The sequence below is a fragment of the Melampsora larici-populina genome, assembly GCF_000204055.1.
Source record: "Melampsora larici-populina 98AG31 unplaced genomic scaffold MELLAscaffold_5, whole genome shotgun sequence".
Lineage (NCBI taxonomy): Eukaryota > Fungi > Basidiomycota > Pucciniomycetes > Pucciniales > Melampsoraceae > Melampsora > Melampsora laricis-populina.
Genome location: NW_006768769.1, coordinates 350,635 through 363,954, shown reverse-complemented (window position 1 = coordinate 363,954; position 13,320 = coordinate 350,635). Strand labels below are relative to the sequence as shown.

Sequence of the window (13,320 nt, the reverse complement as noted above, 5' to 3'; positions counted from 1 at the left end):
GGGATTAGCGATAATCAGCATGTGTGCCTTTGGGCAAACCTTGGGAGCTGCAGTAGCAAGGTCTCGAACGATCGAGGCGTTGGTCTGATGACACACAAGATCACGTGAAATGGAGTACATATCAGAGGTTTATCACCGAGTGGTCAAAAACGTATTCAAGTGATATACTAACGTTGAAGAGGTCATCTTGGGTCATTCCTGGTTTCCTTGGTACACCAGCTGGGATCAAAACAATTCCAGCGCCATCGAGGGCTTTCTCATGAGGCCGTTGTTATCAGGTAGATAACCTTTGCAGGTTGCGGAAGTGTTGACATGAGACACATCCTGTTTTGAAAAGTACGCAAGACACCTTGAGATTGGGGCCGGGCTTTGCTCTCTGAGGCCTAAAGAAGCGATTATCACTTACTGCGGCAACACCGGGAGCACCTCTGACATCGTAAAGAGCGAGGTCAGATACCAATGAGCTCTAGAGTCAAACAAATATCCAGGTAAGCTCCTGTGATCAAAATCGAAGTCCAATCAAAACTGAAGAATCGAGAAAGTACCTACTTGCTTCATGAGAAGACTGAGGGGCTGTCCAATTCCACCTGAGTCAATCCAAGATTTTAGAACCAGATTCCACCAGTCTTAATTTGAATTTGAAAAGGAGATTTAGAGGAGCTCTTTTACCAGCTGCACCCAAGACTGCTACTTTGGTGAGACTTGATGATGAAGATGACAAGAAACGTGTGGGAGAAGCAGTGCTGAGCCTGAAGGCCGGTCGAAGAGGGGTTTGAAGGGTTGCCAACATGATGGTGATTTGGTTGGCATAGTAATGGTGATGATGGTAAAGAGGAAGGGATTTGTGGTCAATCGATCGATCGATGATTTGATTTACTTTACTGTCACATATGTAAACCCCCAACCCGTTCCTATCTTGCACTATTCGCTAGGGCACTGATAGCGTAGCTGGATCATCATTGATTCTGCTGAGCATCCTCAATGATTTAATCATCGTATCATATCAAGAATATCTGAGAGATAGGCTGCTACTGGCTTTCTACTAGACTTTACAAGTGGTACAGTATAAATGACTGATATTAAAACTCAAACCTGACCTACATCTCGAGTAGAATTTGTTTTATAGATATCATAGGATATCATACTCTACATCTCGCACAAAATTGTTGACTAGAGTCTTTAGGATAGGCTGCATGAGAATCAAAAGATTCAATTAAATGTCAAAAAAGATGGGTGTCACAGAGCGAATGTTCAAGTTAAGATGACTATAAGAAACTAGATGCCTAGGTAAGGATTGGGGAATCGTTCAAACGGATTGACCATGATATTCTTGAAGAATTGCCTTTTATACTGTTCTTAGGATACCACGACATGACCAAGCACCTGTTTTGATGCGATCTATCACTTGATATACTCGCAATTCTTATTGTTCGCAATTATCGCATTCTAGAAAAAAAAGGGTTCTCTATCAAGCAGGTTTTGAATGATGAAAAACTATGACTTACGGATGATTGAAGTTGGGTGGTCAAACCCGGTGCATGTATAAAAATGTTTGCCGTTCCAAGCAACTGAACCATCCACACGCATAAAGGTTTGATAAGAAAGTCAATGAGAGGCTTGGAAAACAAAGATTATTCACGAAGAAACTGACCAAATTTGTGTATCTGAGGCCAAACTTAACAAAGTCCCTCGCCAAAGGCCCGAGCCCCAGCGAGGGACTTACCCCATAAACTGGAATCCTGGCGTGAGAAGTGAGCTGTATTTGCTCCAAATTCTCTACATCTGTTTGTTTTTTTTCTCTCTCAACAAACATGTCTCGCAACAAAGAAAGAAGAAAAAGGCAAGGGACCATTACATATGTACCAATTGCAAACTCCTTTCTATCTTTTTGGGAAGTTATCTTTTTGAGTAGTTGAAGATCAATTATTTTGACCGCTTTCTGAGAAATACAGGCTTTGAGCCGGCTCGCCGCTGCTGAAAATTGAAAACAGACCCATTTTTGATTCCCCAGTAGCCCAAGTTCCAGACCAGATTTGGGGAAGCTTGCAATTGGCTCATATGTAATGAATATTTGCCATCATCCTTTTATTTACCTCCGAGACCTGTTTATTTAGGAACAAATCAAAGAATTCAAAGTAGCGTTTTTTGAGCCAATACAGGCTACTTCTCACGCCAGGATTCCAGTTTATGGGGTAAGTCCCTCGCTGGGGCTCGGGCCTTTGGCGAGGGACTTTGTTAAGTTTGATCTGAGGCTCGTATCTATACTGGTAACATTGTTGTTTACTTACGGTTTTGTCTTGAGATTGGTAGACCTGGCATCCCACCATCCCAATCATTTTGTCTAACATGAGGAAATAGAAGATAGATGCAAGATGAGCAGCTTTGCAGTGCCAATTGAAATCATGAGGAATGAATATTGGTTTGTAGAATACTTACTGTTACTATTAGAGCCATTTTTACAGCTTTTTGCGCTGCACTTTACCCCGTAGGTGTCTGACACTCTGCACACTGTAAGTGTGAGGAGTTATGAAAGAGGTCTATCTTAGCCATGGGTGTATATTATGCTGGGTATATGAGCCAATTGAACGAGGGTTTGAAAGAGATTCCATACATGCTTTATCATTAACAAAGGTATACTCTGTTTGGCACGAATAAATCGTGCCGTCCCCCGCCTTCAAGCCAATAATGCACAATGAGAGGAGTAGAAAGGATATCTTTGGAAAGAGATGAAGCATTTTTTTCGAGGAAGAGAGAACGATAAATTCAAATATGGATTCCGACTGCAAGACTGAAAGGGAGCAAGGTTTGATGTAGAAATGGTGGCCCGGGAATGAGAGAGTCATCAACTGAATGTTCATGCTACATAGTTATATGGCATCTGCACATATTAGGCCGACGAATCCGCTATAGGCTCAGGGTGTTGCCACCGGCATGTGGAGAGACGTACGGCAAAGAAGTGCCACCCACGTGCAGAGACTCTTGGGCTTCTCCATCTTGGTTTTGAATACCTGGCTTGAGAATTGTGGGTTGGTTTGCGGTAGGAAGGTATATCCTTTGAGAATTGGGATACCTTGGGCATGCACCATGTGATCTGTTCTAGTGATTGAGTAAGTACAGTCAATTTCACAAAGCTTGGAAAGAATTCCGCGCCAATTTGCTCAAGTTTGGCGGGCAAAAGTTTCCAAACTTTCTGCAATCGACTGTATGTAATTCAAAGGTCATCGAAGTTGAGCGACATGCCACGGCACTGGAGAAGGATTAAACCTGTTGAAACTGCTGGACTTAATTTACATATCACAAAGCGTATTTTTTTGTCTTTCAACCTTTGTAGCAGGGCTACGAGCTAGGAGTACCAAGTTCAAGTCACCATAACAAACATCTCACAAACATCTCAAACGAAAAATGATCTGAGGCCGGCTCCATCAGTTTGATAAACTTCAATTTATCACGTCGAGTGCCTAGCAACTAGCTGTACCTTCTGACCCACCATGTGGATCCTGCACTAAAGTTGGTCTTGAAGGATTGTTTTTTCAAAGACAAGTTGAGGGCTTCCGAACATTCACACTGAAGTATCTTGCTGTGCGCGATGAAGTTGCTGTGCATCTTAACAAGTCAAATTCAACCAAGATGAGATATCTGAATTCGGTCGGAGCTTCGACCCAATCACAGCTCAAAAGGGCATACCTCCTCACTATTGAAGAGTTGCATATGCCCAGATCACAAATATGCCGCATCAAATCAAACATCGATCATTGAAGGCCATTATGGATTCTGACCGCTTTGATAATGACTCATTCTCGTCTATTGCCCTCACCACAGCTCTTGAAGATACTTTCACCACCATAGAGTCACACCCTTGGGAGAGTAGAGACTCGCGGAATATTCATCTCCCGAATTCCATGGAAGCAGACGTCGGCCACAACCCTATAAGCTTTTCACTGTTAAACACAGATAAATCGGAATCAGATGCAAGGTAACTTGAATTATTGCACTCATTCCAAAAGCCTTTTACCAATTTGATGAATCGCGCATCAGATCCTCAAGACTGAAATCATACTGACATATTTTCTTTCCTCCTTTTGCACAGCCCAGACCCCTATCCAAGATATATCCAATCAATACTTCTCTGGCCGTACGCATGGTCAATTGTATTGGGAGAATTATGTGTTATGATCTTTGTTCTTGGTTTCATTATTGTCACAAATCAGTGTCAAATACCATTACCACCGAGCATAGCCCAATGGGCAAAGAATTCCCCAAAAATGATGGCTTTTTGCGTCTCGGCGATTTCAACAACTCTTTCGGTATTATGCTCATTGTAAGTTGATATTTTGTTTGTGAAGATATCAAATATGAAGAAAGTAATGTGGCAGCCTTCCTCTGTAGTGGGTTTTCCAAGGCAGTACTTTTGTATACGACCGCTACTTTGACTTGGAGTCCTACTTCACTCTTTGAACTTTCAGCCACCATTGATATTTCAAGAGCGTCATTTGTTTTTCAGAAATCTCATTTAACAATCTCAATTATGACCGTAGCTAGCGCTATCTTACTAAAATCAATGACAGCCGGGTGATTAGGAATACTTGTCAACCAACTCATACCACAGAGCTGATGAATTATCCTTTTTTCTCACCGTGATAGCTTTGTCACTCTTCTGACACCAACACCCATCATGTTACGCCATCATATGTCAGGCCAACAAATTGATTTAAGTTCAGCGGAGTTTGGAAAATTGTTACACAAAGAGATAGGCTGGGATGATGAAGGTAAGATTTTCTTATTGAATGTTTTTGATATCTCATTCTGATTTCACTGTTGCGTAACTTAGAACGCACCAAGCCTCAGGTCAGGACACTATTTGGATATATAACGGTATCTAGTGGTATGTCAGCGGCTTCCTCTCACATCGGATATCCCGGCGTGTTCAAGTTTAACGGAGCTGCATATTCGGTCCCTACTGGTGAGCATCTTTTCAATATATTTTCCTACAAGTTTGAACAATTTTATGCGGTTTGATAGGAGGAATCTTGGCTGTTGGTCCAATGGGCTCAGTAAATCACGATCCACGTAATAATGGTCACTTGGTCGGAGACGACACTGGAGGTGAAATGAAAAAGCTTTATCATGTCGATGGAATAGCAGATGACACTGTCTTTAGCTCTTCAATAAACTATACAACTTTTCAAATGGGATTACGTGGAGGGGTCTCATGTAAAGCTATAGGTTCATCTGGTTTAGCAAGTTCTCGTGCTAGAATTCAACTAAAGCTGGTCAAACATTGGGAAGCACCTTTGCCTCTTGATCAAAGTTTCTCTAATTGGGTTTGGAGCGGAGCTTGCCCAAATGGAACACAAATTGGTGAGCGGCCGCCCTCTAGTGGAATTTCTATCACCCCACGAAATGTCTCCTTATGTTAGATGTGCCCATGACTACCTCCCGGTACATCCCGGGACTGAGAAACAAGACAGCAGAGATTATGGGCCAAGCTGTTGCTCATGTTTGCTTTGATCAAGATTTGACCGGTGCTAAATCAACTGGAAATCATGGTGCGCAGCATTTAATTTGAACCGACTTGTTCTGTGGACCCTGAAGTATGTTCTTCAGTTCTCATTTTGGCTGGAAACAGATCACAATACGATTTCTTGAGGCCAACTGTGTGTGAAATCCGACCAACGATTGGGACTTATCAAGTTTTCTACAATTACCCAAGTGTGACGATTAACCAAACTAGTTTTAAACCAACCCATAAGATGTCAGAAGATACTCGGCTTCTCTCAAAGTACCTTGCCATGTTGACAAAGGCAATGGTTTCTAGCTCTCAAACTATGTGGGCAAATGCTTTTAGCGATGATATCTATTCAGTGTATCATGATGCTGGTGCGTGGGTCGAGGAAGACAAATTGGACACAATTCTTGTACGTTTCTAGTCAAAAAAATAATGGTTGATGTTGATAAGATCTGTTTGATGGGGTATTTCTTCGGGACTGCTGATTTCTTTCCCTCACCTCGATCAGAACCATTACTTCAACGGGGTGATAGAGTTTGGGACAACAGTGAGTCATATTCCATCCAAGATGGCCTGGCGGGACGTGTTCATAAAGGCTCTCAAGTCCAAGAACAACATATTGATTGCCAATTTACCTCAAAAGTTTTTTCGAGCCCACTTTTCTAGAGTCGGTAATACATCAGATCAAAACAACTTACCAAACAACATCTCATGCAACTTCAATGGTACTTTGATGATCTCATCACTGGGATGGGATGTAGGATGGGATCCAACCCGCAGTTTTCTCACACCTACCTTTCTTTCGATGATTCCTATCATTCTGGTTTCATTTTTTTCGATCTCTGCTGTCTTCATTGGATGTTATAAAAGGTTTATCTCATTTCCTCTTCATACAAATCAACCTGTTCAATTTGATCCAAATGATGTGACACAGATCATTCGGGTTGCTTGTGCTGGTAATCTTTCTGAAAAGTTTTCTCAAATGTCTGTTGATCAAGTAGGAAAAAGTTGTACAGACAAAGATTATGATCAAGTTCATGTTCAGTTAAACTATGATGATGACGGTCTTGGTAAATTGATATGGAAGGAACCTCAAACAATTTGACCTCTTGATCAGAGATTTGATTTGTATAATAGAATCACATTCATAACCGTACAAATTTAGGATACTCTCACATAAAACTTATTTCTCTTCTCTTCTTTTCTTGCATCCAATCTTTTTCAATCAACTTTGTATAATTATTTTCTGTCTGTGGACGAGCGCTTCACGCCAATAAAATGAAAATTGTAATTCTCAATATTCACTATGCAAGACGTGCCCGAGCTTCTAATATATTCACTTCTACCTGATATGTACCGAAGTCATAGGGGAGACCGACTAATTATAAAAGTGCTTGAGGTGGGTCTCAGGAACAAGCTTTACCCTTCCGATGAACCATGTACATACTATGCATTACAGCACAATACAGTGGATGTGAAATGTATACAGTACGGACAGAAAAACAACGACGATTGAAAGAAAAACACGCCCCGCCTGGGACTCCGTTGAGTAGAGAGTGGAAAGATAAAGATCAAATCTTCAAAGATCAGGTCGACGTTGCTTAGCTTTGAGACCTACGATACAAATAGATGCTGAAAGGGTCATAACTCCCTAAAAACAATTCAACAAAGAATCAGTATGAAAATTCAATGATAGAGATGGCTCAAGCCGCTGCCTAGGTTGTTATTTACCTGAAAGATCAAAGCATTGGTCATATCAAATGGTGGTGACGAATCTGAACCAGAACGAAGTGCATCCATGATGATTAGAAAGATGACAGATAACGCTGATTATTGATTATCAAAGAAAAAGAATGAAAATATCATTAGCCAAAAAACCTGATATAAACTTATAGAGTTGGATGGAAGTTTAAACAAACCATTTCCTACTAAATATAATATAGCAGCAGAAGAATCAGGTGTCATAGCCTTATGAGTGATATCTGCACCTAATTCAAGCGCAACTGGTAAACTTATACTAAAATGATCAAGATAGGAAATATCAGTGATCTAAAGATGAGAGATAGAAAAAGAAAAATCAAAATTAAAAAAGCTCACAAACTAAAAATCCCAATCCCAATGTTCAAGACATAAATAGCACCGATATTTTTTGTTTTAGGAATCCAAATCAAACCAAAATAAGTCAAACCAAGTAATGGACCTAAACATTTAATAATCGGACCTCTAGATCTACGTAAGAATCTATCAAAGATAGGTGAACTAATTCCTGCACTAATTAAACCTGGTATGATTGAAGCTATACCAAAATAACCAGCTTGATCTGAATTGAATCCATAAGCTATAGATAGAAAACAAAAAAACTCATTAAGAATCAGGTTTTTGGCTTTCTTGAATTGAGACTTAACTCACGTGAGTAGATTTGTTCAATCAAGATTGCATAAGCAGAAAAAGCCCCTATAAGATGATAGAAAGTAAGGTCAATAATGAGAAAAAAGGAGAACAGGGTCAAAAAGATCTGTCAAAAGAACTTACCAACAAGTGTACCAAATAACCAAGTTAATAAGAGAAAGTCAATCCTATCTCTTCGTGTCAAATCCTCATGACCAGGTCGTTCATCGATAGAAAAGTCAAGGTATTCTGGAGAGTTTTTGTAAGCTGGGTTTGAATTTTGATTGTCAGGTTGAGTTTTGTTATAAGTGTGAAATTGTCGATTGACTTTTGCTTTTGATGACGTATGAATCCCAAATAAGACTTTAAATCCATCCCAAGCTGAATGACGTGGTATTTCAGAACTCGCTGAGGCAGGAGTTGGAGGTCCATTCCCAATAGCAAGTGATACTAACGAAATCAAAGTAGTAGCAGATGCGACAACTAAAAGTAATGTTTTGAAATCACTCATAGTAGCTTTTTCAGGAACAAGTGTTGGTGCAAGAAAACTTGCAACTGCTTGACCTACTGGGTTTGAGACAGCAATTATCATTGTTGCTGTCATACGAGTTTTGGGTGAGAAATACAATTCACTGAAAGCTGGACCGAGGATTAATAGAAGAGGTTGGGAGATCGAGATGATGAAGGAACCAAGGAGTAGTAAGCTGTAGGCGGCCATATGCTCAGCGTGTGTGTCTAGAGAGTTTGTTGTATATGTGGCAGCATAGCGTAACCTAAAAAGTGCAATGATCACATCAGATTGGGAATATGGTCAAAGGTGTAAGATGAATCAAAGTTCTCAAGGAAGATTCTTGAAAGTTGAACCTCTTCAAGCGTACCAAGCTCCAATAGTCATGGCTGCCCCGGCCATAATACAAACCCATCGTATAGCCATTTTTTCGACGAGTAAAGGTACAAACCAAGCTACTACAACAAAAGTGACCCCGAAAATGTTTCTGGAACATCAAGACTCATCTAACATCAATTAAGTGTAACTCATGATCTCATTCTTTTTCAAATGGAGTTCTTGGCACCTTTTTCGAACGTTTTTTTTTTGAAATGACTCACCCAAGCCAATTCACTTTTGTTAAAGACATTTGAAAAACGGAAGAAGTTTGAGTAGTGACTGTGGTGTTAAATGGTATAGATCAGTACACTGAAATTGGAATGAATCAAATTCCGCTAGGAATAAAATTGACGTACTGGTTGTAAAGAGTGTAGCGTTATGAGCGGACATAGCATTCAGTAGAGCCAACATAATCAACCCAACAAATCGTCGCTTATAAACCTTGTAGATGGTTGGTTGAACAGAGCTATCTTGTTCAAGCTTCCCGTCCGGCAACTCTCGTTTTGAGAAATGCGTACTATTGACTTCACTGAGGCTCTCCCTGAATGATAAGAATTGTCTTTCATCTTGAATTTCAAGTCCCATGGGCGTTGAAGTTGATCCCGGCGCTGCTTTATCAGGATTGATTGATGCTATTTTTGATTGATTGGATGCGGTTTCGACTTTGTCTGGAACCTCATCCTGTTTGTCTTTCGCATGCATCCTTGACGAATCTAATTCCAGGTGAATCAGCTTGAGCCGTGGCAAGGAATACTACTGTGACACCGAATGCAAAGGTTATCAGTTAGTTCAAGGATTGTTTATATAGCCCATATACGATAGTGATCTGAAGAGTTTATCACCTAACGTTTTACTTACATGTGATTCGAACTTGAAGTTGAAAGGTCCTCAGATAAGGAATGATGCGCTTCTCGTTTCCCGGTGGAGGTAACAGACTAGAGCAAAATGAAGCTGAGGAGGATCCTGAAAGGGCAAAAGCAAGACATTAGTGATTATAGTTCTATGAGCGACAGATATATGCACAGCAGCAGTTTATGGATCAAGATATTTATTTATGGTGCTAAATCTAGATCTGCAGTAATTGAATCTTTAAGGCAACTTTGTTGATCAACAAGCTCAGAAAGACAAGATGATCATGTATGAACATGGATTTGCTTATGATTCGACTGGGTGTGGAAATCCGTTGAAAATATCTCAAGTTGACCAACTAAGCTTTCGAAGTGGAACGTGAGGGTTTCATAAAGAGCAAAAGATGGACGAAAAGACTCACTTTGTGTTAAATTATCAAAAGAAGAGACGCTGGCAAGCTTTTCCGGTTTGACTGTATTGTGATCATATACTAACAGATCTTGTAAATGTCAGCATAAAACGAAACACAAAAAATGAAAGGAAGGAAAGAAAGGTGGTGGATTGGTTATGAGAAGTTTCGTTTTTTTTCACCTTTCGAATTAAACCTTATACGCGCCAACTCTCTCATAGTGGTCATCAAAAGCTATATGTATAAAGAACTTCAATTTAAGTATCACACCATGAGATGATGAGTGAGCTGAGGTGAGCTGTCTAACTTGTATCGGTGGCCACGGTCACCCGAGGAAAATTCTTGAAAACCTTAACCGTTGCACTACCACCAGACTCCAGAGTCCACCAGAGTTTCACCAACCTGAGTCTGGAGCGTTGAAGGATTCATCAAGGCTTCAAAATGCAGAAAGCACGTTGGTCGTCAGACTTCGTATGTATAAGGAGGTTACAATCGAAGAGGTAAATGCATAGCGAATGTATTAGAGAAAGACTTGCCGGCTTTTCATTAATGGTGATTTTGAACCGTGATGGATAGGTTGTCAAGAAGATGATACAATTCAGATATCGAACCACAAGACTTGATGATACTTGGTTTATAGAGAAAGAAAAGATGGGAAGTAAGCCTGATCCCAAGCAACTTGATCGAAGCTCATGACCAATGAGAAAAGAAATTTATCACAATCGAATCATCATCAGTTGTCCTCAGCCCTCATTTCACTCTATAAAAACCATATATCAGCTTTATCACTTGATATCATTTCTTTCTTGGTGTTATCTTCAATAAAACTCTTGATCGATCTCAACGTGTAGGTTTACTGTTATCAATCGGCCTCATTAAGGGGTTTCAAGTTTGATTGGTTTTTATGGGATTTTTAAGAATTCGGGCAAGTTTTTTGTAAAAAGATTTTGCGTAAAAACAACGTGATTAGGGGGGCTCAAGTCAAAAAATTTTACTACTTTTATCATAAAAAACTTTTCCCAATTTCATAAAATTTACACAAAATTTTATGAATTTGGGAATTGTTATACGACATCCCAAATTTTTTTAAGCAGCAAATTTGCGTAAATTTACTGCTCAGAAGCAGATCCGAAAGAAATTTTTTGGTCCTTTTTTATGAATTGGGAAAAGTTTTTACAGCACGGCACCGTAAAAAACTTTCCCCAATTTTTTAAGAAAAGGGCGCAAATATTTTGACTTGAGCCCCCTTATTTTAATTCGGGACACCTAAAAAGGCCTCCCGTTTTAAAAAAATTACGCACATTTTACAACAACGGGCAAGATGTTGTAGCGTAAAAATACGTAAAAAAATCAAACTTGAAACCCCTTATTACCTTATCGAACACTTATCCGCTTTCCTTGAGAATTACCGGTAGAAAAGTTTTCGAGAAGGGTTCTTTAATCTCTAGAACTACTGTAAGCTCAAGTTCCAATCCAGATAAACCAAAAGCAGGTTTACATGCATATGGAGCCTTATTCATCAGTCAATCGATCCGTCTTATGGAGTACATAGACCAACGGAAGATAATAGGGGGGCTCAATTCAAAATATTTGCGGCCCTTTTTTAAAAAATTGGGGAAAGTTTTTTACGGTACCGTGCTGTAAAAACTTTTCCCAATTCATAAAAACGGACCGTAAAAATTTCTTTCGGATCTCCTTCTGAGCAGCAAATTTACGCAAATTTGCGTAAATTTACTGCTCAAAAAAATTTGGGATGTCGTATAACTTTTCCCAATTGCATAAAATTTTGCGTAAATTTTAAGCAATTGGGAAAAGTTTTTTACGAAAAAAGTAGTAAAATTTTTTGACTTGAGCCCCCCTAATAAGGGGTTTCAAGTTCCAAATTTTACGTGATTTTACGTTTTAAAAACTTGGACGGAGTCATAAATTTTACGTAAAATATTTTTAAAACGGTCAACCTTTTTACGTCTCCCGTTTTAAAATTAGCTTAAATTTACGCTTATAAAAAGTATCCGATCAAGTTTTGGATCTTTTACGTCATCTTTGAAGTTTGGAGGACCGACGATCACTCCCTTACCCGGCCATTTTGTCCCTTCCTTACCGCTCTTTACCCTTACCTCCAAATTCTTTATCGCACCACCCTTTCATCTCATCCATCGATCAAGATTCTTCACTACAAATCTCAGATCAGTACTAGTTCGGATTGCTTTCACTCAGAATCAAAATCCAAATCCGGATTTGAACCATCAATCCATCAATCCCTGATCCATCCACAAACCCGATAATGATTCGAAGTTTTATTACCATCGAATTCGACTATTGTTTTCAACTCTAACAAACAACAAGTTTGGTATTTGAAAGAACTTCTGGATTTACTTATCATTCAATTTGGTGCTAGAATAGATAATACCATCTTCAAAGTTAGTTACCTTTCTAATTTGATTTTGTCTTTTCAAAATCGAATACCAGCGCACTATATACTGACAATCATTTATTGTTTTCTTTCTATTTAACTTTTGATAAAGGATCATGGTATTTGGCAACCAGTTTTGAATTCAAAGCCCTGTTTTCGAAATTTCAAATACTGGGCAAACCACTTTGTCACCTCTATCCTATCTCAACAGTGAATTGATCGATCATTCACTTCAAAGCTGAACCAATCCGGCATCTGTGAGTGTATTTTTGATGATTATCCACTACATCCGCTCTTGGTTTGTTAGTTTCAAAGGTCGAGGATCTCAATTTGGTTAGAAATGAGAACCTCGTTAAACTTGAGGATCCCAGTTCGGTTAGAAATGGGAACCTCATCAACTTTGAAATGAAAACCTCACCAAACACCCATCATCAAATCAATTCTAAATACAACATTAGATCCATAGAAACCTATTATTACTAACCAATCACATGTTGAACACTTGTCTGCAGTTCATCTTGTGCTTGGCTGTGGCCAAATTTGGCCCATGAAACCGGGCATCAAGTATTTCAAACCGGTTGCCATATAGCACAATCTTTCAATAAAACCGATTTGATAACAGACCAATCAATCAAGACTTTTCACGTTTTGTTCTCATCAATCTGGATTCAAAGATCTTTGGTAGACATTAAGCTGTGTACGTATCATGTCATTGTGCCTCACAATCTACTATCACTGATATTTTCATATCCATTTGCAGGATGCCACGCCGTTCACAGGACCAGATCGCAGCAGACTGTGGCTTAGCACCCGGACAAAAACCCACAGCACTCCAGATTCGCCAATCTAAAGAAATTTCAAAACAACGC

At 39.5% G+C, this 13,320-nt stretch overlaps 3 protein-coding genes across 3 annotated transcripts; 1 reads left to right on the top strand and 2 right to left on the bottom strand.

The window, feature by feature from the left end:
• Nucleotides 1–121: 121 nt before the first annotated feature.
• On the bottom strand, nt 122–558 carry MELLADRAFT_93405 (uncharacterized protein; the record flags this gene model as incomplete). The annotated part of the gene is made up of 3 exons (XM_007405849.1): nt 122–256; nt 407–466; nt 550–558. 3 exons carry the CDS (start codon nt 556–558, stop codon nt 122–124), a joined length of 204 nt encoding a protein of 67 aa, XP_007405911.1.
• A 3,682-nt stretch (nt 559–4,240) lies between these two features.
• MELLADRAFT_93404 (uncharacterized protein) lies at nt 4,241–5,927 on the top strand (the record flags this gene model as incomplete). The annotated part of the gene is made up of 8 exons (XM_007406225.1): nt 4,241–4,318; nt 4,400–4,569; nt 4,642–4,766; nt 4,840–4,845; nt 4,892–4,960; nt 5,023–5,358; nt 5,418–5,546; nt 5,593–5,927. The coding sequence occupies 8 exons, from the start codon at nt 4,241–4,243 to the stop codon at nt 5,925–5,927; spliced, it is 1,248 nt and encodes a 415-aa protein (XP_007406287.1).
• A 1,158-nt stretch (nt 5,928–7,085) lies between these two features.
• On the bottom strand, nt 7,086–9,482 carry MELLADRAFT_93403 (uncharacterized protein; the record flags this gene model as incomplete). The annotated part of the gene is made up of 9 exons (XM_007405848.1): nt 7,086–7,157; nt 7,238–7,332; nt 7,426–7,523; nt 7,604–7,844; nt 7,916–7,960; nt 8,039–8,667; nt 8,773–8,889; nt 9,002–9,059; nt 9,137–9,482. 9 exons carry the CDS (start codon nt 9,480–9,482, stop codon nt 7,086–7,088), a joined length of 1,701 nt encoding a protein of 566 aa, XP_007405910.1.
• Between the last annotated feature and the right edge of the window lie 3,838 nt (nt 9,483–13,320).